The sequence below is a fragment of the Leucoraja erinacea genome, chromosome 1 (genome assembly GCF_028641065.1).
Source record: "Leucoraja erinacea ecotype New England chromosome 1, Leri_hhj_1, whole genome shotgun sequence".
In the NCBI taxonomy this organism is placed as follows: domain Eukaryota; kingdom Metazoa; phylum Chordata; class Chondrichthyes; order Rajiformes; family Rajidae; genus Leucoraja; species Leucoraja erinaceus.
In genome coordinates this window covers 17,175,851-17,203,232 of record NC_073377.1, presented here as the reverse complement: position 1 = coordinate 17,203,232, position 27,382 = coordinate 17,175,851, and the positions used below count along the sequence as shown (strand labels likewise).

Below are 27,382 nucleotides of genomic sequence, written 5' to 3'. Positions count from 1 at the left end.
CGTCCTGGGGGCGGAGTTAGATTCATGGGAGGTGGTCTCGGAGGGAAGGATGCTCCTCAAACTGCGGAGCATCTTGGACAATACAGCTCACCCCCTCCATGACACACTGTTCAATCTGAGGAGTACCTTTAGCAACAGACTGGTTCCACGAAGCTGCAGTACAGAATGCCACAGGAGATCCTTTTTTTCCCTGTGGCTATCAACTGTACAACTTCTTCCCCTTATGTCATGAGGCAGACTGACATCACCCCCCCACCCCCACGCCCACCCCCCAATCTTTTCACATCCTCAATCCTTTCCACTTGTCACTTCATGTTTCATGTATCTTGTGTTTTGACAGTTGGCAGATCAATTTCCCTCCTGGGATAATTAAAGTTCTATCCGATCGTATAATACGTTTTGTTTTAAAATTTAAATTACATCCGACTCAGCTGCAATATCCATTCCCAATTCTTTCAAGCTGAAAAATGCAAAAGCTCCCTACAGTGGGAGGGGGGACCCCCCCCCCTCCAACACCCCCCCCCCACAGTCACCACGCTCCCCCGGGCTTGGTCGCTGCACTCCCTCGCAATTTCTCACTCTCACCCTATGTTGGCAGCCCTGATGAAGGTTAGTGGGTGTAGATTGATGACACTACATGAACATTGCACACCGAAATGAACCAGACGCTGTCAAGGCCTCCCTCCTACCTTGCGGGTCCAGATGCCATTCGACGATCCAGAACATTCTGCTATGCTCCGCCGCTCCAGTTCCAGCCGCCTTTTGCCACGCTTCCCACCCGTCCCCGCATGCCTCACACCCCTCCACGTCCCGCGGTCGTGACTAACCACGGGGCCTCATCTCCTGCATGTCACCACAAGCCTCTCCCGCGCCATTCTCACTTCCAGGCTCTCCGCCTCATCTTTCAGGAGAGGGAGGGGAGGGTTTGGTCCGCACGCGCTAGTAGGCCGTGTTAGTAGACCACCAGACAGACATGGCGAGTACGTTTAACTCCATGGCATGGGTGCCCTTCTACACTTAGTCTTTAGGGGGAAGGATGTAGATTTATGATGCATGTCAACCAATCACACACAAGCCAGCATCACTAACTCCACCCCACTGTAACACTTATACTAACACTTGCTTCCAGCACGGTTCAGTTCGAGCAGCTAGGATGTACTGACAACCAACCATCCTTCATGCTGTTAAAGTCTCAGTGCTGATTAAAGATGAACTTGAATCACATACTATGTCTGGTGTATGTCTACAGTGGGTTAAGTGGCTTTGGTAAAGATTGCAAATTGTCCCTCGTGTGTAGGATCATGCTAATGTACGGGGACACTGGTTGGCTTGGACTCGGTGGGCTGAAGGGCCTATTCTCGGGCTGTATCTCTAAACTAAACTAAAATACTGATTCACCAGCTGAAGCAGTTGTAGGGTTGACTGGAGCAAATGGTGCCTTTATGTCATGTTAGAATTGAGTGCCTTGGCCAATGGCAGCTCTCTGTATAATTTTATTACTGTTTTGTTGTTGGTTGGAACGACAGAATGACTTGCAAAGCTATTTTGGACGTTTATTTCAGAGCAAACTACACTGTTCCGAGTCTAGTGACACATAGGCCAGATCAGATAAAAGCAACAAATTCCCTTCCTTAAAAGGACATTCATAACTAGATGGATTTTTGTTTAATTATCACCATCACAAATGCTTACATTTTATTCAAGATTATTTAATTAGCATTAAAAATTTCTGGTTGCCACAATAGCATTTCAATTTATATCTGCAGTACATTAGACTTGGCCTCCAAACTGTGTCCAGTAACATAAATGTATTGCTGCCTTTCGTTTAGCTTCCAACAATGTCAAGTTATGTGGCGTTGTTTACTCCATTTTTTTCAAACATTTGTCATAATTGGAGTAAGCCCACGAGGCATAAACCCACTAACTTAATACTTGCTTTGATGTCACTAAAAAGCCAGATTCCAATTCCTTTTATATTAGTTTCTTCACAAATGTTCTCAGAACATGGAAGAGTTCCTTGGAGACTAAACTTTTATTGTTCAATCCGTTCGTTTAACTGGTTTCTGCACCTGAATAATTAATCTGCAGATATCAGATGTCCACATCCTAGTTCACATATATAACAAAAATATTTCCTATTTATTATTTTAAAATAATGACTGTATTACAGTACATCTAAAGGGGCTGTCCCACTTGGGCGACCTAATCCGCGAGTTCTGGCCAGTTTGCCCTCGACTCATAATCGCAGCACGGTCGACACGAGGTCCGAGGAGGTCTTTGTAACTCTCTTTCATGCTCGAGAGTAGTCCCCGTGTACTCGAGGACTCAGCTAGGTCGCTACGTATTTTTCAACATGTAGAAAATGCCCGCGAGTAAAAAAAAGGTTGCGATGGATAAAAAAACGATCCTTTTTTACTCGTAGGTTTAGTCGTAGGTCAGCATGTTAGTCGTAGGACATCGAGGGTAGTCGAAGGTAGTCGTAGATAGTCTCCATCATAGTTGAAGGGAGGTTGAAGGAGGTCGTCTTCACTCTCCACTATTCGGTGTCCAATTTTCCTGAAGTTAGTCGTAGCTAGTCGAAGCTGGTCTTCTACATAGTCGAAGGAGGTCTTCAACATGACATTTTTTTCCAAACTCTCCTAAACTCTTCTAAACTCGCCAATTAGGTCGCCCAAGTGGGACAGTCCCTTAATGCTGTGAAGGATGTCATTTTAGAATTACGGTTATATCCCTGATACATTTGATTTGTATGCCACAGTAACCCTCAGGTTTTACGAGATTAAATTGAAACTAAAACAACTATTCTTGGAGGTTTTTTTTAAATTTACTTCTGGGGTGTGGAAAATGCCAATAAGGTTAGTCTTAATTGCCTAAACCATGTTGCCAAACTGAAGTAGTTAGCATTCCCAAATACCTGCTGTTTTTTTTTAAATTGGTGTTAGTTTATTATTGTCATGTTTACCAAATATGGTGAATAGCTTTGCGTGCCAATGACTCAAATCATACCATTCCAGAGTACATTCAAGTCATGCACAAGTAAAACAGGTCGTGCAAACTGAAAGGAAACAAACAGCAGAGCACAGTATTACAGCCGCTGAGAAAGTGCAGATGAAAGAAAAGTACAAGGGCCACAATGAAGTAAGATTGTAACACTGTTGCACCGCAAGGATGCATTGTCAGCCACTTTATTTACTCCTTACACACTATTATTGTGCAGCAAAGCACAAATCCAACTCAATTTACAAGTTCATGGACGTCACGACCGTAGTGGACCGTACGGGTGTCAGAGGTTATGGGGAGAAGGCAAGATAATGGGGTTAGGAGGGAGAGATAGATCAGCCATGGTTGAATGGCGGAGTAGACTTGATAGGTGGAATGGCCTAATTCTGCTCCTATCGCTTATGATCTTATATCAAATAAGGACGAGATATTGCACTATACGTAATTCCCTAAATTCTGTCTCAAATAATTCCACAGATTTACCCAAGACTGAAGAAATTTCTCCCCATCTCCCTTCTAAAGGTGCGTCCTTTTATTCTGATGCTCTGCCCTCTAGTTCTAGATTCTCCCACAAGTGGAAATATCCTCTCCATATCCATTCTATCCAGGCCTTTCACTATTTGGCAAGTCTCAATAAGGGCTCCCTTCATCCTTCTAAACTCCAGTGTGAAGGCCCAGAGCAGTCAAACGTTCATTGTACGATAACCCAATCGCTCCAGTGATCATCCTCCGGATCCTCTCCAACATCAACATCAGGGAGGGGTTGGAAAATTGGGAGTATAAGGATGGAGTTAAAGGGGAAGAGAATACAGGAAAAGTTACGAAAGACATCCGGATTAATGGGACACCCGAATTAAAGTTCAAGAAGGGGTAAGAGAGTAAGGTCAGGTGAAATAGGAACCGGTGTGAGAGGGGAGGTGAATACCGAATTAAAAGTGTCATATATGAATGCACGAAGTACAAGAAATAAAGTGGATGAGCTCAGTTAGAAATTGGTAAATATGATGTTGTGGGATTACAGAGACATGACTGCAAGAGGATCAGAGCTGGGAACTGAATATTCAGTGGTATACGTTCTATCGAAAAGGTAGACAGGTGGGCAGAGGGGGTGGGGTGGCTCTGTTGGTAAGAAATGAAATTCAGTCCCTTGCGAGGGGTGACATACAATCAGAAAATGTAGAGTCATTGTGGATAGAAGTGAGAAATTGTATGGGTAAAAAGACCCTAATGGAGTTATCTACCGGCCCCCAAACAGTAACCTGGAGATTGGGTGCAAGTTGCATCAGTAGTTAAAATTGGCATGTAACAAAAGTAATGCTACGGTGGTTATGGGAGATTTCAACATGCAGGTAGGCTGGGAAAATCAGGTTGGTACTGGACTCCAGGAAAAGGAGTTTGTAGAGTGCCCCAGAGATGGATTACAGCAGCTTGTACTAGAGCCTACCTGGGAAAAGACAATTCTGGATTTAGTGTTGTGTAATGACAACACAGTAATGGCGGGAACGGGGGCAGGAAGGGAAGGGGTGGAGATGCTTTTAAGAAGTATAATAAAGTTTAGCGGGCATTTTACCTGCCGGTAGGTTTTCCTTGGTCCTGAAAACTCCAATGAGCCAATTAAAATGCCCCGTCAGCGAAGGAGTTTGCAGACGGCTGCCCTCGACTGCCTGTAACGAAATAACGCCCCACTCAACTGCACTACGAGTCAAAAAGAACCACGCCGACCAACTTTTACTCGCGGAAATTTTTTCAACATGCTGAAAAATGTTCCGCACCCTAGCTGAGGCCACGAGTATTTGGGAACTTTCCTCGAGCATGAAGGAGAGTTCCAGAGACATCATAGGATCTCGTGTCGACCATGCTGCGGGTTTGAAGGACAAAGACACTTCTAAACTCGCAGATTAAGTCGCCCAAGTGGGACAGCCCCTTTAGACTGCAAGGAACTCAACACCCAACTGGGACAAAGTAATCCACTAGGTTGACACCCTAAATGTTCATTTTATCTGCCACCAGAGCATTATGGCTGCAGTGTGTCCCATCTACAAAACACACTTAATTTACTCACCCTGTCCACTCTAACAAAGTTACAACAATAATACCCAAACTCACAACACTAATACCAAGAAGAGTAGCAGTTGAATGAGACCAGGTTCCCCTCCAAGCGGCACAACATCCTAACAAAATAATATATTGTCATTTGTTCTAAATCCTGAAACCCCCTAATAAAAATGTGTGAATACGTTCACAGGAGTGCATAGGTTTAGTGTCAATTTAAAAGGAACCCAAGACAAGCTTTTTCACACAAAGGGTGATGAAAATATACAATGAACTGCCAGATTAACTGGCGAAGGCAAGCACAATTACAATGTTCAAAATACATTTAGTTAGGTACAGGGATAGGAAAGGTTCAGAGATAGGAAATGTCTCTCCTGTTATGTAAGGTTTAGAAGGATGTTGGTCAAAGTCAAATGGGATGTCCATTTTGAGGCACCTTTGTTGGCATGGACACATTAGGCCAAAAAGCCTCGTTTCCAATCTATATGTGTATCAAGTTACCTTTGCAGTCTTGCTGCCCAACTTTAGGGTGGCATCCATGAAACCATACCTTTGGGGGGGAGAAGGGAAGTATCATGAGGGGGAAATAAAACTGCTTGGTCTTTCTCTTTGTATATCAACAATTGAAGCACTATAAGAATTGTGCAACAGCAGCAGATATGCTTGGAATCCAATCTGATGCCAAGCAGCTATGGAATTTAACTCCATCTGAAAGTAGACATCAGAAATTTGAGGCTGTTGTCCCAACAAGAGGTAGTGTTGAGAGATGAGGGAGGGGACAAATGGTTTGAATTCTTCTTGTAACCTAATGGATATGGAATAAGCTTTCTAATCTGATTGTACTGAAACATATCTCAAATATGTTTGGTATTTGATATGGAGCTGAGGAGATCAACCATGCAAGAAATTCTCTGCATGTTAATATAGAAATTGTGTGTTTTTTTTGTCTTGAAAGCTACCAGGGAAACGTGTAACCCCCTAACAATGAGCCAACGGGCCAACAAGCTAAACCTTGTTTAAAAAAAAAAAAAATAGATTTGATGGTGAGGTCTCTGCCCACCCTCCCCCCTGCTCCCCGACAGACTCTCGGTCCCCGACAATCCCCCTGGTCCACTTGCTCTGCCCTTTCTTTGTCGCACCTGACCATCAAGGCTGAGCAGGTGAGGAAAGAACTGAGCACCCTTTATTGCCACTCTTTGCCTTCTGCGATCCAGCCAAGCTGCTATCTATGCTAGTATCTTCCCTTTGATACCATGGGCTCTCGTCTTCCTTAGCAGCCTCACGTGTGGCACCTTATCAAGGCTTTCTGAAAATCTAGGTAAACAACATTGACAGACGCTCCTTTGTCTGTCCTGCTATTTACTTCTTCAAAGAATTTCAGCAGATTTGTCAGGCAAGATTTCCCCTTTCCAAAACCATGCTGACTTTGGCCTATTTTATCATGGACTTCTAAGTAAGGTGCTAGGGTCCTAGGTGTGTTTGTACTTAGAGATAGAGCCCTTTAGTCCACTGAGTTCATGCTGACCATCAATCCCCCCATTCACCCTTGTTCTATACTACCACATTCCCTACATATTAGGGTCATTTTTTACAGAGGCCAATTAACCTACAACTTGGGTATATTTGGTATGGAACTCCATTTATCTAGGCTACTTGAGCAGCATTGCCCAAGCTTGCAACCTCTACCTCCAACAAGGAAAAGGCCATCCGATGCACGGAAACACTGTGTGACCTGCGTGTCCTGCACAATCGTGATTGAGAAATTTACTGCTTGACCTTTCTTCGCCGTGAGATCTAAATAATGGAACTCGCTGCTCAACAGCAGACTGGCAGCTGTTCAAAGCTCACTGCCACCTTCTCAAGGGCAGTTACAGATGAGCAATAATAGCTGGCGTTCTCAGTGACACCCAGGTCGTAACACAACGAGCTGAACGATAAAAATGTTATTTTGCCCGTGCGGAATTAGTTGCCGCAACCTTTTCTTTGTCCCAACTGGTATCAACTAAGTCAGAAAAAGAAACACGACTGTATCCTGGAACATTCTTGGTACATTAGGTTCATTACCCAAGTACAATATGTCCTTATCCTATGAACCATCAGAACAGCCACACAATTTGCTCCTAACAAAAAGGCATCAGGTTTTCCATTCATACAAATCTGATCTCATTGCTGCCTCACCCTTTAATAGTTAGCTTTGTGTATTTTTTATTTAAACTTGCCGTGTCCAATTTACAAAGGGAAAATGCTGAATTTTTTTTTACAAACTTACTATTGCACTTTATGAAAAGGTCCCTATTTTCATTATACACAACAATCAAAATGCAGCTGCCACTGCATTTGCACACAAAACATTCACCTTGATGCATGTGAACATAAATAAATGCATACAACAGGATCTTTACTTGATTTGAGAGATAAGAGACTGCAGATGCCAATATCAAGCAAAAAACAAAGTGTTAGAGGAACTCAGCGGGTCAGGCAACAATGGAAACAGTGAGGATAAACAGACAGATGAAGCTTCCGATTGGGCCCTTCTTCAGACTCAGGACAGTTGATTAGTCTGGAGAAGAGTCCATTTCCCAACACAGATGTTGTCTGATTCACCGAGTTCCTTCAAGACTTTGTTTTATGTTCTTTACCTGATTAATTTGTTTGCAGGAGTTCTTTTCTTTTGGGGATGACCAGTTTACATCTAGCGTGTCTGTGAAATCTTCATTCCACTGCAAATAAAACACAGGAAAGTACAACATAACACCTAGTGCAGATAAATGTTCTCCTCCCACTGGCCAAGTGAGCAACGTTCAGCATATAAAAAGGGAGGCACGCTCTCGTGCGGTGGCCATTTTGAGAAGGACTACTTTGAAGTGAAAGTGCTGTGCATCAGCAGGCAGGCGGGGAGGGGGGGGCGGGGCCAGGTGGGGGCCAGGAGCAAAGGCAATGTAAGGTCAGCAGCTGGGCAACCTTAATATTTTTTTTAAATTTCAGTTTGGTTATAAATTTTTGTAAATATTTAGTAAATATCTCGGAAAATAATTGACCAAATTTATAGAGGATTTATAGAAATTTATAGTGGAGGAGAGCTGGGCAGCAGCAGCGAAAATAAGCCAGCGAAATAAGAAAAATGCCGGTGTTTTTGTAGGAGAGCCGGGCGGCAGCAGCCCTTATGGTGGCTGGCCAGCAGGCGGCAACAAAATGAGTGAGTGGGGGGGTGGGGGGAGGATTTTATTAGAAAATGTGTACATAAAAATGTCTAAATGTAATGCGGAGTGGATGAGTGAATGTGAAAGTGAAAGGCTAGCGAAATGGAAAACATCTCGGAGTTTTTGCATGTGGTTTTGGCGTACCAAGGAATCAAAGCCCAAATCGGACGGGCACACACACACAGAGTTTTAAAAGTATATAGATATGATGATATGATGCCTTGACTGATGAAGGGATGCATGCCATTCACCTTCTTTACTACCCTAGCCACGTGTTCCTACTTTCAGGAAGCTATAGGCTTGCACCCCAAGATCTTTTGTACATCAATGTACCCAAGGGTTCTGCCATTTACTGTCCATGGTAGTAATAATAAATGATTTTAACTTTGCTACTATTGACTAAGACTGCCTATGTGCCCAAAAGATTTTTTTTTAATTTTTTTTATTATTAGAAGTACAGTAAATTACAGTAATACACATCACATAAATCTTATTACATTTTGTACCACTTCGTTTTTCGAGCTTTAAAAAAGGTAGAAATAAAAAGAAGTAAGGAAAGTGAGCAAGAATCGTGAAGGTGCAGGATAGTGTTGGGAGAAGAGAGCCCCTTAGGGAAGAAATTAGAGAAGGAAGTAAAGAAAGGAAATAAGACCCTAGAAAGAAAAGAAAAAAAGGAAAAACAATCGCTCTATTGTAACACAAAACTCCGCAAAAAAAGATATACCAACCGTGTTTTTTTTTTAAATTTATTTTATACCCCCCGTTACCAGGTCCTGGTACCATTTATATTTTAAATTACTATTGCACCTTATGCTAGTAATAGTTCCGTAAATGCAGACCACGTCTTTTGGAAGTGGTCTGCTTTGCCTGCTAGGAGGAGTCTCATCTCCTCTAAGTGTAGTGTTTCGAACATGTTTGAAATCCACATTTTTATTGTTGGTATTGGAGCATTTTTCCAAAATTTGAGTATAAGCTTTTTTCCCCATTATTAGCCCGTAATTAAGTAAGTTATTTTGAAACACATTTAATTCGGGGTTACCTTCCGATATTCCAAAAATGATCCATTCTGCTTTAGGTACAAGTTTTGTTTTAAATAATTTTGTGAAGATTTCAAATATTTTGTTCCAGAATTTTTGAATTTTTATACAGAAAACAAAAGAGTGTGCTATGTTAGCTTCTTGTGACTGACATTTATCACAAATGGGTGAGACATTGGGGAAAAGTTTATTTATTTTTTGAATAATATAGTCTATGTAATGTTTTATATTGAATTAGAGTATGTCGTACGTTGATCGAGCATTTATGCACATATAATAAGTGTTTATCCCAGCTCTCTTTTGAATTTTTTATAGCTAGTTCTTGTTCCCAGTCTCTTCTAATACCATCGGTTGTAGGTACTTCTATATTTAAAATAATGTTGTATAAGTATATTAGATTTGCTGATTCAGTCTTTGTCTTCATGGCTTCATCCAATAAGTCTGGGGGCATGTTATGATAGTCGTTTGTGTATTTTTTCAGATAGTCACGGATTTGAAGATATTTAAAATATTGATTATTTTTCAAATTATATTTCAGTTGTAATTGTTGAAATGATAATAATTTTCCTAATTCATACATCTCTGAGCGTTTTGATTCCCATTCTTTCCAATTGTGTAAATGATTTATCTATAATTGAGGGTTTAAACGACGGATTATTGACTATTGGCATTAAAATAGATTTCTTAATTTTAGATTCTGTTTTATTTATTTCCAAGTTCTAATTGTGCTATGTATCATTGGATTATTGTTATAATTTTTGTTATTCAGATTCATTGGTGAGAGGAGAGTCGCTCCTGTATTACACGAAGAGCAGTCCTCTCTCTCCATTACAATCCAATCCACGTGCTGCGCAGAGTTGTCCAGCAGGTGAATCATATTTTTAATATTTACTGCCCAATTATAGTACATAAAGTTAGGGAGCGCTAGACCACCCATCTCTTTTGGTTTACTAAGGTGTGCTCTTTGTATTCTGTGGGATTTGTAATCCCATATAAAATTTGTAATGTCTGAGTCTAGTTTTTTGAACAACTTTTTTGGAAGATATATTGGAATTGATTGAAATAAATATAGGATTTTTGGTAAAAAGATCATTTTTATAGCATTTATTCGACCTGTTAAAGACATCGTGAGCGTTTTCCAGAATTTAATTAGATTATTTAGTTTCTTAAGTAAGGGGCTATAATTGGCTTTAAACATAGCGTGATAATTTCTAGTGATTTCAATTCCTAAACATTTAAATTTTTCTGTGGCTATTTTAAAGGGGAATTTCAAGAGATGTGTTGAGTCTTTCGGTTTTATCGACATAATTTCACTTTTGTTCCAGTTTATTCTGTATCCTGAGAAAGATCCAAAGTCCTCAATTAGATTTAATATGTTTGGTATACTGATTTGGGGTTTTGTGATATACAGTAGTACATCGTCTGCGTATAAGGATATTTTGTTATTTGAATATTTTGTATTATAACCGTAAATATCCGGGTGTGTTCTAATTTTTTCAGCTAAAGGTTCAATTACCAGAGCAAATAACAGCGGTGATAATGAACATCCTTGTCTATTGCCCCTTGTTAATTGGAATTTCGTAGATAGTATATTATTAGTTAATATTCTAGCCGTGGGTTTGTTATATAATAATTTTATCCATGCGATGAAGCTCTCTCCCATTTGAAATTTTTGCAATACTTTAATCATATAATCCCATTCTACTTGATCAAACGCTTTTTCTGCGTCCAATGAAATGATAGATGACTCTTGTTATTGAGGTTTGTGAGAGTGCATTATGTTAAACAGACGTCTCAGGTTATTAAATGAATGTCTCTTAGGTATAAATCCCGTTTGATCCTCATTTATTAATTTACTAACATATTGACAGTCTTCTAGCTAGTGTTTTCGCTAATATTTTTTGATCCGTATTTAACTAAGCAATAGCTCTATATGAGCCTGGTTCTTCTATATCTTTATCTTTTTTAAGTATTAATGTGATCGTTGATTCTGCTAGTGTTTCAGGTAAGATTTGTTCTTTAAAAGCGTATGTATACATTTTCTGTAGACGTGGTGTAACTATGTCGTAAAAACATTTATAAAATTAATTACTGAATCCGTCTGGTTCTGGTGTTTTTCCATTCTTAAGTGTGTTTATTGTGTCTTCTATTTCCTTAGCTGTAATTTGTGCTCCCAGTTCCTTCTGTTCCTTCAATTCTAGTTTTGGAAAGTTACAATTGTCCAAAAATTCTGAAATGTTATTATTGTCTATTAGCGTTTTCGATGTGTATAAATTCTTGTAATATTGAGCAAATCTTTTATTGATATCATTAGGTAGTGTTAATAATTCCCCTCTATCTGATTTAATCTTTAAAATTGCATGATCTTTTTCCCGTTTTTTCAGTTGGCGTGCCAAAAGATTTGATGGGGACGAATTTGTTAAGTGTATCCTAGGAGGTTTTCTCAAGCAATGAGCAGATGGCCCGACTCAACAAAGCCCAACCTACTCTCATGGGCAGAACCTACACAGTAAAGGGTAGGGCTCAGGGGAATGGTGTAGAGCAGAGGGATCAAGGAGTACTTGTACACATTTCATTGAAAGTTGTATCTCAGGTGCAAAGGGTGGTCAAAAAGGCCTTTGGCACATTGGCCTTCATTAGTCAGAATACAGAGCAGAGAAGTTGGAAGGTTATGTTGCAGTTGTACAAAACGTTGGTGAGGCCGCATTTATAGTATTGCGTTCAATCTTGGACACTATGTTGTAGGAAAGATGTTGTCAAGCAGGAAAGGGTGCAGAGAAGATTTACAAGGATGCTGCCAGAACTCGAGGGCCTGAATTATAGAGGGAGGTTGAGTAGGCTAGGACTCTATTCCATGGAGAGCAGGATGATGAGGGGTGGTCTTATGGAGGTGTGTAAAATCATGACCTGGTCATGATCGGTTAGATGCACAGATTCTAGTAGAGAATAGAGAACTAGCAGACATAGGTTTAAAGGTGAGGAGGGTAAGATTTAATAGCAACCTGAGGGGTAACTTATTCATGCAAAGGGTTGTAGGTGTATGGAACAAGCTGCCAGAGGAGGTAGTTGGGGCAGGTGCTATCACAACATTTAAGAAACATTTAGGCAGGTATGTGGATAGGAGAGGTTTAGAGCGATATGGACGAAATGCAGGCAGGTGGGACTAGTGTAGATGGGACATGTTGGCCGGTGTGGGCAGCTTGAGCCGGTGGGTCTGTTTCCACGCTGTAATTATGAACCATTCCTTAAGAAACTTGGGTTGATCCTTCTTTTGTTTTTCTTCAGCTGAATTCATTCTTTCCTAAAACCTCAAAATCCACCAAGGTCCTCTCTCTGAGTTACTCCTTTAATTCTAAAAAGTTTTGTTACCATTCATCCATGGTTACCTTACCTAGTTTCCTTTCAACTTTGGTAGTGTCTTGCATTATGAATCCATGGGATTTTAGCCAGTTACCCAGACTACAAACAGACCAGAACTGAAACATGTAAAAGTGTGCTGAAATAGAACCACAAGATACATTTTGCTCACTTGGTACATAATCTACATAATAAAGTCTGGAACCACCACATACCTGCAGGTTTGGCAGTGTCTTTTCAGTCTCCACGTCATTTTCTGGTTTGTCTGTAAGCAACCCCTGAACCTGGTATTCTAGGACATAACTATCAATGAATCTTTCCAGTTCTTCTATCTCTTGAGAACGGTTGCTTCCAGCTTCTGAGGAAGCAGAGGCTACTGATGAATTTTCCATGTCTGCTTTCAGTAAGGTACCTGAGGAAAGGACAAATGGATCATTTAAACCACATTCACATATCCTGTCATGGCAGCTGTGGAATTTTAGAAAGAGGTAATGATAATCAAAAACTACCAAATTATTGAAGAAAACCCCAAAGATCAAATGGTATTTTTCAGCAGTGAAATAATCTGCCATCCTTACCAAGTCTGACTCTAGACTCTCAGCATGTTAATTTGTTGAAGGCAATTGCAGTAGGATAATAAATGCTGGTTCGTGATGAATTATACAAACTAGTTAAAAATGTATCCTCTGTTGCAAGTGCTAAAACACAATGTACATATATTGAACTACAGTTTTGAAAATGGATTACATTAACTTCATTGTAACCAAATGAATACAAGAGTGAATTTTTCTATCCTCGTACAAGCAAGATTATCTTTGTTCCGTTTCAGTACATATGACAACTAAACACTGTTGATATATTGCAAGTCAGGTCCTTTACGTATATGCAAGCCAAATGAAGAACAGTAGGGGGAGTGCTATCACACAAAATGCAGGGAAATTAAGATACATAACGAACAATCATATATATATCAATCAGATAAACGTTCTGTTTTACGTATTGTGTATTTGAATTTCAATCTTTGATAGTGTGAAGTACATGACAACCATTTCCAGGACTTCCACATTATTTGTGAGGAAATTAGGCCCAATCTTCCCAAGATTGACCATTGTCGAGTACTTTTGCAACAACTAGGCCTTCACAATGCAACAGTGAATTGGATCCTATGTCAGTAGGTCCTCAGCCTTAATTACCTTTCATTATCTTGTGAACCATCTACCTTGGCAACATGTTCTTACATCATAATGACTTAAACATGAATGTGGGAGGTATGATGGGCAATACAATGATACAGCTGGTAGAACGTCTGCCTTACAGCGCCAGAGACCCAGGTTCAATCCTTACCTCGAGTACTGTCTATGTGGAGTTTGCATGTTCTCTCTGTGACCTCGTGGGTTTCTCCTGCGTGTTCCAGTTTCCTCCCACATCCCCCAAAGACATGGGGTTTTGTACTGTTTTGAATTAATTGGCCGTTGTAAAATGCCCCATGGGTGTAGGGAGTGGATGAGAAAGTGGGATAACATAGAACTAATGTGAACAGGTGGCTGGCATGGACTCAGTGAGCTGATGGGCCAGTTCCCATCTGAATCTGTACGAGAGTTGCAGCTGTATCGTTCCATCAATCAATGAGTAAGTTTGCCAATTACCGGGTACATGAAAATTGGTGGCGTTGGTGTCAAGAGAGGAAGGTAGTCTTAAAGTGGTAAAATGGACAAGTTAATGGCAATTGGGATTTAATCCTGGTAAATGTGAGGCGATTCATTTAAGGAGAGGGGTCTGTGATGGCAGGACATATACCATATCAATAATAGGGCTTTAGGGAATATACGACATTGTGTACATCAGGGGACCATTGTACAGAAGTCCAAAGATCCCCGATGATGACAACACAGATAGATATGATGATAAAGAATGAATGCAGGAGACTTGCTTTCACTAACATAGTCTACAAGATTTAAGTTAAGTCGAGTTTATTGTCAAATGCACTAGTACATTAAGGTATTGGCACAATGAAAATGTTGCTTGCAGCAGCATCACAGGAATATAGGCTCACAGAGATACGGTTCACTTCTTAATAAACAGACAACTCACAAGAAGGTTAGTTAGACAAACCCACGCTTTACTGATCATCGGCCGGGAAGTGACGAGGATACTCCAGTCAAGTAAGCAACACAGACACATGACTTTCCTCGTGTCACCACTTCAATGAACAAAGAATTGCATGATGTTTTATATTGTGTGGTTGTCACTTAGTCACATTCCAAAGATGTTAGTCATGGTCAGAGATGCAGTCAATACACATTACCACAGGATGCGGCTGAGCTCGTCTCTTGTCAATTAGCAGACGCATTTCAGAGGCATCTTATCAATTGGTACTTTCAAGATAAGACATCTCAAAGGCATCGGTCATTGTCTCAATATACATCACTGAGACAAGTCTAGGCTTCTAGCTCTCATCAATTGGTAGTCACATTTCAAAGGCATCAGTCATTGTCTCAATACACAGCAACCCGAGGCAAGCCCAGGCTTGCTTCTCTCTCTTATCAATCCACTGAAAAAGGCCTGCTTGAGACAACATTTAAGCTATAAGGATTCCATAACTTATAAGCTAGTCCAGGGTTCCATTATATAACTTTTGTATATTTAAAAGCATTTAAACTTTTCAGCAGCACAGAAAAGCATGGATTATACATGTTACACATAAATTCTACAATACAGTGAAAAAGGACTGCACAAACAAGACATTAGTGCAAAGCACAATTAGAACATGGTGGTGCAAGAGAGGTAGTCTGCAGTATTCTGCTCATTAGGCAAGACAAAGGTTTGGTAGGAAAGAACTGAAGATGCTGGTTTGAATCAAAGGTAGACACAAAATGTTGGAGTAACTTAGTTGGATAGGCAGCATCACTGGAGAGAAGGAATCCCTCCAGAGATCCTGCCTGTCCCACTGAGTTACTCCAGCACTTTGTGTCTACCCAAGGTTTGGTAGGTCAGTTCACAAGCCTGATAGCTGAAGGAAAGTAGCCATTCCCACACCTGGTACTGTTCAACTTCAGGCTTCTGTACTTCCTGCCAATAGTAGCCACAAGGAAAGGCAGGGTCTGGATGGCAGGGATCCATGATGATGGATGCCATCTTCTTGATGCACCACCTCTCACAGATGCTTTTGATGGTGGGGAGGCCTGTGCCTCTATGGACTGAGCCGAGTCCATACTCTGTGCAGCCCCTATGATCCTGGGCATTGGAGTTGCCACATTAGATGCAGCCAGGCAGGATACTTTCTACAGTGCATTTGTAGAGGTTGGTTGGGGGTACTCGGTGACATTTCAAACCTCTTTAAGCGATGAAAGAATAAAGAGCAGGAAATACGTGCTACAACTTCATATAACATTGGTTAGACCACAAATGCAATATTGAGTGCAGTTGGTTGCAATACAAAGAATGTGACTGGATGGGAGAGTTCAGAAGAAATCCCTAGGATACTGGAATGCAATGCTTCAGCTATAAGGAGAGACTGGATAGGCAATCTGTTTTCCTTGGAGGATACGGGGCTCAGGGAGAAATTGATAAAGATAGATATACAATATTCAAGAGGCATAAATAAGGTAATGAGGATAGAGAGTAAGATAATTCTCTGGATAGCAGAAGTATCCAAGGCTCTTACAAGAGCCTCTTGAATTAGTTGAATTGAATTAAGCCTCTTGAATCCAAATCATTTATATGTCACAAACAACAGAGGTCCCAGCACAGATTCCTGCAGAACCATTGGTCGCAGACCTCCAGCCCGATTATTGTTCTTCCATCAGTAAACCAGTTCTGAATCCATACATTCAATTCACTGTTAATCCCACACATCTTAATCTTCTAGATGTGGATCAAGCTAGCGTGGGGCCTTTGGCAACAGCAGCAAATGCAAAATGAAGTATTAACAATCTTTTGTTTCATTTAAAATGAGAGAAGAGTTATGGACAGAAATTGCACTTTACTCCACATAGGATGGGAATAGGGAAAATTAGTTAATGTAATTACATCAAAGGAAAAAAATTAAGGAACATTTGCATAAAAGGTTAAATGGAGGACAAGTTAGGGCAGGAATCTTTACACATACGGACAGAATAAAAGGAATGCTTTGAATAAACTTCAGATGAAGTTCAATGAGGAGGGCTTGGCATTGGTGTCATTGTGATGGATACAAGTGGGTTGGGAAAAGAAACTGACCACGATAGAATAAAGTATCTACAAAGACAGGGAAATTGGCAGAGAAGAGGAGAATATTCTTAATAACAAAGATGTTAACTCATTTCATTACAGATAAATAATTAGGCAGGTACTGCAGAATAAATAAACAGGATTAAAACCCGAGCCTATAAATATTTTTGGGTAAAACGGCACCAATGATTGGTGTGATTATACCCAGCATTATTCCTTGTCAAGTACATTTAAGGCCGAGAGCAAAATATCACTAAATATTCAGGAAAAGATCGGGGTCGAGTGCAAGTCACTGAGATAAATCGTCCCATGGGCTACCACCAGTACAACCGTCCTCTGTAGTTGCAGGGACCTTCACTCCAATGCCAAGCTCCCTATGGAGCACCTGCCCCATAGAATCTTCTGGTCCTTCATTAGCCGGTGGCCTCCACTTAGTGAAAATGACCAGTAAAAGAACAACACTAACATGAAAAACAATTAACAAAAAAGAAATGCAGATTGAGTGGTTAGGCTGGGGAAAGCTTGGCCTTGGGGAGGTGTTTCAAACGGGAAGAAAGGAAATCAGGAAATTACAACCAGTCACTTAATATCCACTGTCAGGAAATTGCCAGAACCTATGGATTCGGTGAATGTTTTGAGCCAATGGTAGGTAGGTCATACCCGGCTAATCTGAGTGCAAGAGAATTCCAATGGATGTTATTTTATAAGTACTTGCAGATGACGTGATACAGTCCATCAAAGCTAAAAGTTATAGTTCATGGAACCAGAGAAAGTTGGCAGAATGCAAGAGATAACCACCAACAGCCCCGCCAACAGTCTGTCTGTTATTTTGTAATTTTTAATTATTTTTAGTGCCTGTAAATGTTCTCTGGTTTATTTTACGTGGGGGGAGCGGGTAACTTTTTTTTCCAGTTTCTTACCTTGCCGGAGATACAATTATTTTCCGGATCGCATCTCCGGTCGCTCTGCGGCCTAACATCGATGGAGCTGGAGGCCTCCTCGGACTGACCTTGGGCCACACCGCGGGGCGTAGACTTAACATCGGAGCCAATCCCTTGCCTGGGATTGCTCCAACCGCGGCCTGTGGAGTTTACCATCGTGAGCTCGCAGTCTCGGGAGAGGCCGAGTCAGGAAGCTCCAACGACGCAGAGGTTCAACCAGCCCCGTCGCGGGGTCCGATCGCTGGCGCGGGGGAGCTGATATCCCCCCCAATGCAGGAGCTGATCGCCCCGATGCGGAGGGCCCAAACCCCGCCGGCTACAGGAGTCAAGATAGTCCTGTCAATGGGGGGCTCGAGGCCCCTGACCGTGGGAGAGCAAAGTAGGGAAGAGATTTGAACTTTCTTTCGCCTTCCATCATAGAGAGGAATGTGGAGGAGTCACTGTGGTGAATGTTTATGTTAAAATGTGTTTTGTGTGTTCCATTGCTTTTTATTTGTAGGGACTTGTAGGGCCGAGATGGCCTGTTTCCGTGCTGTAATTGTTATATGGTTATATGGTCATATGGTTATTTGTATGTCCGACTTGGCAAATGAAATTCTTCATATGTTGTAAAACATACTTGGCTAATAAAGCATTATTGTAATTGTGATTGTGAGAAAGGGAAAAAAGGATTAAAAAAACACCCAATTAAATAGGAAGGATGTGTCCAGTGCTAGGCCACTTGGTCATGTGGTTGGTTGGGCCTCAGCCAAGAATGCCAAAGATAAAAAGGCACCGCTATAAACAATGTAATTAGAATTAAATTACAAAGAGAAATTAGCAAAACCGTGACAAATTCATTTAAAACATGGTTAAACAGCAGAGAAGTGCTGCATCTACTTCTAAATATCGGTCCTTATGTGTGCTTACATGGTTATAGAGAGGGCACAGAAGAGATTTAAGAGAATATAGTCTCAAGGAGAAAGGATTTCAGGTGGAAGATTAGACTGGCCAAACTGGACCTGTTGTCCTTGAAACAGAGTCAAGTCAAGTCAAGTCACATTTATTTATATAGCACATTTAAAAAACAACTCTTGTTGGCCAAAGTGCTTTACATTTGTTATAAGAATAGTATAAACAAACAAACTACATACATATATACATATAGCCCTCGCTCAGTGGACGTCAGGAAAGGCTTGGGAGTATAGATACATTTTTAGTCTTGACTTAAAGGAGTCGATGGGAAAGGGGATCCTATTACCCTATAAGGGGAAGATAAGAAATGTGATGGCTTTATACAGTAAATAGAGAGCAGCTGTTCTAATTAGTAATTCATACAAGAGCCAAGAGATACAAACAAAATAATGGGGAGGGGGGGTGGGGGGAGGATAAAATGTTAAAAAGTTCAGTGTAACAATCTCAAAAATAAGAAATTGTGCATGGATTATGGTAATAGAACCAGGAGTTTTCACAGCTTCACACAGTACAAAAACAGGTCATTCGGTCCGCCATGCCCAAACTGTTCAGTGGGAACCTACCTATTAATCCCTCTTCCAGCATTTGGATAATGGTCATATTTGCCTAGGTAATTCAAGTGCCCGTCTACACATTTCTTAACTACTGCCATTCCAGATACTTGTCAATCTCTGGGTGAAAAATGTTCCCCTTGGATCTCTTCAAAATATCTTGTACTTTACTTTATTGCCATCTAATTTTATCTACCTCCCATATGGGGAAAAAATAGTATTATAAATAGTAAATGTGCCCAGGATCCCATGGAGACCTAAACCTTTGAACCAATACCCCATGTGGGAACTTGTTGAAGCCTTACTTATGGCCATGTAAATCACATCAACTGCACTGCCCTCATCAATACACATTGGTATCTCCTAAAAAAAAACAATCATATTGGTCAGATAAGACCTACCCTTGACAAAGCCAAGCTGGCCATTTCCAATTAGTCCCCATCTTCCCAAGTGGTCATTAATCCTGTCCTTCAAAGGTTTTTCCAATTACTTCCTTACTACAGAGGTTAGGCTCACAATGCCTGGCTTTTTGTTGCTGCCTTAGAAACATAGACATGGAAACATAGAAAATAGGTGCAGGAGGAGGCCATTCGGCCCTTCATAGAAACATAGAAAATAGGTGCAGGAGTAGGCCATTCGGCCCTTCGAGCCTGCACCGCCATTCAATATGATCACAGTTGATCATCCAACTCAGTATCATGTACCTGCTTTCTCTCCATACCCCCTGATCCCTTTAGTTAGCCTTGGCTATGTTAAATTATAATGAGATTGGGATAAGGGGTAGGATGTATATGAAGGGGAGTAGCTGCTTGGAAAGGTAGAGTATCAGATTGATGGATATGTTTATAGAAAATCGAAGAAGCAGATGAAATTCTGATATAATGGTTTGAGTTGTAAATCTTCTTTATGTTCTGCCTTGTACATAAGATTGGGAATCCAGCTTCCTGATAGCAGGAAAGGGGCTACAAATTAGAATTGAGTTGTATCCTTGCACCAAACACTTATTAATTGAGTTGACAGTTTTACGACCCATGTGTGCTTGGTTGGGAGATTGGGGGTTTTGAACTTAAACTGTAATTCAGCAAACTTATATAATTAATGTTTTAAATACATAGGTAATGATATTTTAAACTGTATAAAATTGTAGTGAGACAATTTATGAAATGTATTGTCTTAGTAGGAATGTAAACATTAGACTTTTTAAGATTTATAGAAATATCTTTCTTCTTGGTATGGAAAGTGTGTACGACTTGTGTGATCATTGTATTACATATGTATCTTATATTTTGAGGAGTGGTCTTTGATAATTGAGTCTACTGGGGTTTTGCTGTGTTGAAATAAAATAAGCAAGAGTTATACCACAGGCAAACAAAGGTTGTGAGGCCAGGGAAGGGGGATCATGTGACTAATGCTGTAAATCACCCGAAGAACTCAGATGATTGGATACTAGCTTGTCATACCCTCTGTATCTGAAATGTCTAATACCTATATAAATGACATAAGTTCTATCAAAGTTACTCCTCTCCTAGACCCGCCCCAGAGCATCAGCTCTGTGTTGGAAGGTTCAGAGACTAGTCTCAGCTGAGTAAAGAATCAATTTCAACAGCTACGAGTGTTTGAGTCAAGTTGACGTTAGATTGACAAAAGAATTCAGTTTAACCAGTTCATTTTTGCCATCTTCCAGTCATATGGTTCCTCGCGTGGGCAGAAAAACTTAATAATCGCAGCTGGAGCCGCAGCATTCTCTTCCCTCGCTTCCCATACCACCTTGAGAATAATCTCAACCAGCGTCTGAGAATATACCCATCTTTAAGACTGCTAAGGCATTGAGCATTGGGGGCATGAAGCATGGATATTTTTAAGGCAGAAAATGACAGATTCTTGATTAGTATGGGTGTCGGTTATGGGGAGGCAGCGTTGAGAGGAAAAGATAGATCAGCCATAATTGAATGGCAGAGTAGATTTGATGGGCCAAATGGTCTAATTCTGCTCCGGTAACTTATGAACATGTGTACATCGCCTTTCTCGTATGGAGACTTTCACTGTAACTCCATCTTCCCCCTGCAGAGTTCTTCATCTACAAGATCTGTTCCCCTTGTGAATACCGATGAAAAGTATTCATTCAGAACCTCAATATAACTTCTGGCTCAATGCAATTAGTGCTATTCTTTCCTTGGTTGTTTTCTTACCCTTACTATACTAACAAAATACCTTTGGATTTACCTTAATCCACCAGTAATATTTGCTCAGTTTCCAAATTTGCTTTTTACGTGCCTCCTGAAGCGTTTTATACTTTTGACAGGTCTGACTTAATTCTCTACACCTGCCACATGCTTCCTTTTTTCTCTTTAATCAACCCTTGATATCCCTCCAAGGGGGACTATTAGCATTTTTGGGGAAATAATTTTAAGGAACTGACCAGAATGCTGCACCAGGATGCAACAGTGGAAGTCCCAGTCCCAGTCCTTTCTAATGGCTCTCAAAGTGTTTTGCTTTATCATTTCAGAGGAAATTGAAGACTCAATCTTACGTCAATAATCTCGATGAGACAAACACAGTAAACTCACACTTTTGTGAACAAGATGGATTCAACGGCAACGACCATTACTGTAGTTTATTGTAGATTTACTTAAATCATTAGAATTTATATTTTCCATCCGCTGCCATGATATTCAAACGTATGTCCCCAGATCAATAGCCCCAAAGTCGCAAAATACCAGAGAATATCTAAACTTCTGAAATACACGCATACCTACAGATCTATGTACATTGACCTTTAATGTCATGGAAAGAGGTAAATAATACTCAAAGGCTAAAGGAATGCTGCTATCTGAATATTTACAAGCGGTAGAGATTGCAGTTCAACTACAAAGTCCTGTTATGACCACATCTGGGCTCCAAGGTTCAAATTGTAAGGAATTGTTATATAAACCAATCTAATCAAAGTTTACAAAATATAATAAGTAGAAAGATAATGTTGTTAGGTAACAAAGCAGCAACGTTGGTATTAGATTCCAAGATTCTAAGAGGCTTGGGTTCAATCCTGACCTGTCTGTTTGGAGTTTGAATGTTAAGCATACAACTACGTAGTTTCCTTGCATAGAAAGGAATTGCAGATGCTGGTTTACACCGAAGATGGACAAAAAAATGCTGGAGTAACTGTGGGGGTCAGGCGGCATAACTTGAGGGAAAAGATGGGTGAGGTTTCGGGCCGGGACCTTTCTTCAGACGCCTGACAAAGTCGTGTCCTTCCTGCTTTGGCTTCTTCTCTCGTTTTGTGAGCAGGCTGAAAGGTAATTTGGCTACTAAAATTTGCTCCTCGTGTAGGTGGATGGTGGTGGCAGAAATGAGATGCAGAAATCTGAAACAAAAACAGAAATGCTGAAAAGAACTCAGCCGGTCAAGCAGCATTTGTGAAAAGGGAAACCAGTCAATGTTTCACGTCAGTGACCTTTTCTCAGTATGGAGGAGAGAGTTAAGGGTTGACAGTTTTCACAGCAGAGACAAAGGTCTAGTAGGTTAAAAAGGTTAAAACAACAGCAGATGATAAGGAGATGGACACAAAGTGCTGAACCAACTCAGTGGGTCAGGCTGCATCTCAGGGGGGAACTGGATGTAGGTGCTTCCATGCGAGATTACAAACGTGATCGCCACATTATGGTGTAGTCCATAATGGCCCATTGGAACAAAACAGGGCCTACAACAGATGTATTGACCATTAGCAAGTTATTTTAAAGAAACGTAATGCCACTGTGGGCAGCACAGTGGCGCAGTAATAGAATTGCTGCCTTACAGTGCCAGAGATCCAAGTTCGATCCTGACCATGGGTGCTGTCTGTAGGAGTGTGTTCCTGTGACCATGTGGGTTTTCTCCGGGTGTTCTAATTTTCTCCGACATCCCAAAGATGTGCAGGTTTGCAGGTTAATTGGCTTCTGTAAATTGTCCCTGGTGTGTAGGACAGAGCTAGTGAACTGATCGGTGATCACTGTAGATTGCTGGTCGGTGGGCTGAAGGGCCCGCTTCCACCCTGCATCTCTAAATTAAACTAAAGAAAATGTGGCAAGAAAGGTATTACCCAAAGTTACCCAATTACCCAATGTTGGACAAGTTAATGTCACTGTTGAGTCATAGGTTTTCCATGTCAGAAGTACAATGTTTACTGCTATTTTTGCTGCCTACTATTAGCATCTCTTCAGCTTCAAAACACTTTCAGAAACATACAAATAGCCACAATAATAACAGTAGGTTATTGGACTATAAATTCCAAACGCAAAAGGGCTATTCTTTGGAAAGTGAACCAAAATGCCACACACGTGACCAGGTGGCATTACATAAAGTAATACATTAAAAAATTCTTGTGATTAATCTTATTAATTGCTATTCTCTGACCTACATCACTATAATGCTAAAGATATGAACATTCAAGCTTTTTAAAATTTACAGTTTGTAAGATAAAACTGAGTTATTGAAAAAAATGCTTCCATGCAAGATCACACACGAGACCAGTCATATTTGACCTCTGACCCTAAGCAAACATCGTCAGCATAATATAAAAATTTAACTTGATAAACTTTGAAAAAAATGAATCGTAGATACAGTACAAAACAATACACCTGTAATGCTTTCAGAATTAGAAGAGGTGCATTCCACAATTTTTCATATGTTTGGTCACACACGTGACTAAGAATGGGCCACAGTTTTAAATGCAGATTTGAGAATTGAAATTTATGATGAAATTTGAAACTAAATAGCTTATAATCTTGCACAGATTTGCTCAGCGCTGTAGAAATAAGGCAAAGGATTATCGTTTGTTAATTTTTAATACAGTAAATGTATTACCCCTTCTCCAACATTACGAGAGTCCACTTTAACAAGCGACTTGTGAAATAGGCAGAGCTCTTCTTGAAATGATCACGGCAAACTTTCAGCACATTCAAACAAATGGAGAGGCCCTTCTGGAAAGAGTGGCTTTTGTTTCTCTTTCTACACTGAAGCCACTTCCTTGTGCTTGCAAAGCTCCAGCTAATCCCACCAGTTACAGCCATTCAAGAGAGAGCGAGCCAACAACAAACTAAATTAGCTCATACATCACTTTGCACACAAGGGCAGTAGTGGAGAGTCACGTGACTGCAAAACAGTAAGGTAAACACAACTAAATCCTCACTGAATCGTTGCTACGTTGGCAAAGATTTGCCAAGCCTTTTTCCAGTCATTCCAACTGTTTACAGGTGGCTACTACCAGCAGATTTATAAATGGGTCAGAATGATGGCCCAATGGAAAGGGAGAAATAGGGCAAGTGCAGTTGCGGACTGGCCAGGGTGTCAGCTTGCCCGATGGCAAGTGGGCCCTGATGAAGTGGGCCCCCTTTGTCTCCTGGCAACCAATATTTTTAGACCCAGTCCGCCACTGGGCGAGTGATCCAGAAATATAAAGTTTGAAACACGGCATCGGAAATTAGGTTCATAAGAGATAGAAGCAGAACTAGGCCATTCAGCCCATCAAGTCTACTCCGCCATTCAATTATGGCCGATCTATCTTTCCCTCTTAACCCCATTCACCTGCCATTTCCCCTTAACCCCTGATACCCGTACTAATCAAGTGCAGGTTGGAGCTGCATATAGAACTTTAAACAATACAGTGCATGAACAGGCCATTCAGCCCACAATGTCTATGCTGCAAATGATGCCGAAACCAGCTCTTATCTGCCTGTACATAATCCATATCCCTCCATTTCCACAAGCTTTTCCCCAAGTCTCTTAAGTGCCTCTAAATCGCATCTGATTCCATCAGCACTCTTGACAGCACATGCCCGGCACTCACCTCTGTGCAAAAAGAATTGCCCCACCACATCCTCTTTAATCTTTGCTGTCTTACCTTAAAGCTATGCCCTCTAGTCTTTGACATTTCCATCCTGGGAAGAAGGTTTCTGACTGACCACCCTATCTATGCTGTTCATAATTTCACATACTTCTATCAGGTTGCCCCACCACCTCTGGCATTCTAGAGAAAACAATTCAAGTCTGTCCAACCTCTCGCTGTAGCGAATACCGTATTACCATGTATTATTCTGGTAATCGTCCTGTGTTAATTGCTACTATTGTATCTACCTCAGCTATTTACTCGTTCCAGATCCATATCATCTTCAATATGAAAAAAAGTGCCACTCAGGTTCCAATTCCTTTCCCCTCTCATCTTAAACCTATGCCCTCTAGCTCCTCATCCTCCTATCTTGGGCAAAGGATGACGGGCATTCACCCTATTTTTTCCCCTCACAATATTATAGTCCTCTGCAATACATCTACACACACACACCTATACCTTTATTCGTTATAATACTGAAGTATTCCCTTTGCACTCATGACTATGCAGCTAATTTCTGCTCAAATTTGATTGTTAAGTTTGCAGATTACATCACTGTAATGGACCAGATCTCAAAAATGACAAGACAGAGTATAGGAAGGTGATAAGAGTTTAATAGGGTGATGTCAAGACAACAATCGCCCTCAATGTCATCACAAAGTGGTGTGGAATACAAGCCCCAGGCTGCAACAACAGTGCTGAGGTGGAACTGCCAATATAATCACAAGGACCATTCACATCTGTCATTCTTTCTTCTCCCCTCGAAGATACAAATGCTTTAAAGCATGTATCCTCAGATTCAAGAACAGCTTCTTCCCCTGTTATCAGGCTCTTTAATGGACCTCTCATATACTGGGGATGAATTTCCCAATCTTCCAATCTACCCAGTGGTGGTTCTTGCACTTTAAAAAAAAAAGTTTTTTAAATGGTGCCTTGTCTGTAGTGGTAACACTGTATTCTCAACCTTGTATGATGGTATGATTTACCTGGATAACATGCAAAAAAGGTGTTCACTTTGTCTACGCACATGTGACAGTAATAAACCAATACCAATGGATTGGAGATGCTGGGGCTGCTTTCCTTGGAATGGAAGTTGAAAAGGGGAACTGATGACACAGATTTAATATCAGAAATGGTCTGGACAAGTGCAGAGCAACTGTTCCACCGAAAGAAAAGTCAAACATTATTATTAATGTTTTATGTTTTATGTGTCATTCCTAACTCACTGTATGTCACGTTGCCACTTGCGGGCGGAGCACCAGGCAATTTCCTTGATGGTGAATACTTGGCCAATAAACTTATTCATTATTATTATTATTATTCATTATTCTTAAGAACTAGAGGATGCCGGTCAAATTCTCACCAGTAAAGAGTCACAATCTCAAGAGAAGGGACCATTCATTTAGGGCAGTCACAAAAACATTTCTTCACCCAGAGGATAGTCAAGAAAGACATGGAGGCATTTTTGCCGAGTACAGTAAAAGCTGAAATTAATACATTTATAGATATTACGGGAATCGAGATATTTGGAATTAGTGCAGGGAAATATGTAACAGAAGGAGTACAAAGGGTTACTGCTTACATTATTTAGTTCTTTTTTAACCGGAGGAGATGTAATGGAATTTCGTTGCACAGTATTGTGCAATGACAATAAACGTATTCATTCATCATTCATTCTTATGAAGGTGATTGTCAAAATGAACCAGTAAAGAGACAAAACAGAAAACATATAATGCTGCTGAGTAGTTAGGACCTAGTATGCACAGCCACAAGGGCAACAGAGCAGGGATATTAAACTATGCTGTTCAAGAGGGAACTGAAGTACTACTTGAATCGAAAGCAGTGCTAACAGGAAAAGGCATGGCGAGTGAGTTGGTCTTACAGAGTGCTGGAACATGTTCGATGGGTCAATTTGTCTCTGTTTTGTCACATTTGTGATTACAGTTAAATGTTGAATCAGTTTTTAACATTTCTAGGCCCCAGAGGGATTAATTTCTCACTGCAACAGTATTTTTTAATATAAACAGAAATTAATACCACTCCCATTCCTCATACAAAGCAAATCTTACAAACTTTTCTCAATTTAACACTTAGTCTTGGTCCTCCAAGCTTTGGAATTCTCTCCAAACCACATGTCAGCTTTCAGAAAACAAAAATCTCCTATCTACAGAGATCAATTAGGACTGAACGATAAATTTCACATCCAGATTTGTCACATAGG

The 27,382-nt window shown here is 40.6% G+C and overlaps 1 protein-coding gene across 1 annotated transcript in view; it reads right to left on the bottom strand.

The window, feature by feature from the left end:
• ctif (CBP80/20-dependent translation initiation factor) overlaps positions 1 to 27,382 on the bottom strand; it is a 162,641-nt gene that overhangs the window by 100,674 nt on the left and 34,585 nt on the right. Inside the window, exons 2-3 of the mRNA XM_055648013.1 lie at positions 12,862 to 13,058; positions 7,692 to 7,772 (exon numbers count right to left, since the gene is read on the bottom strand). Of these exons, the coding sequence (XP_055503988.1) occupies positions 7,692 to 7,772; positions 12,862 to 13,038 (258 nt within the window). The 5' untranslated portion in view covers positions 13,039 to 13,058. The remainder of the gene's footprint in view (positions 1 to 7,691; positions 7,773 to 12,861; positions 13,059 to 27,382) is intronic.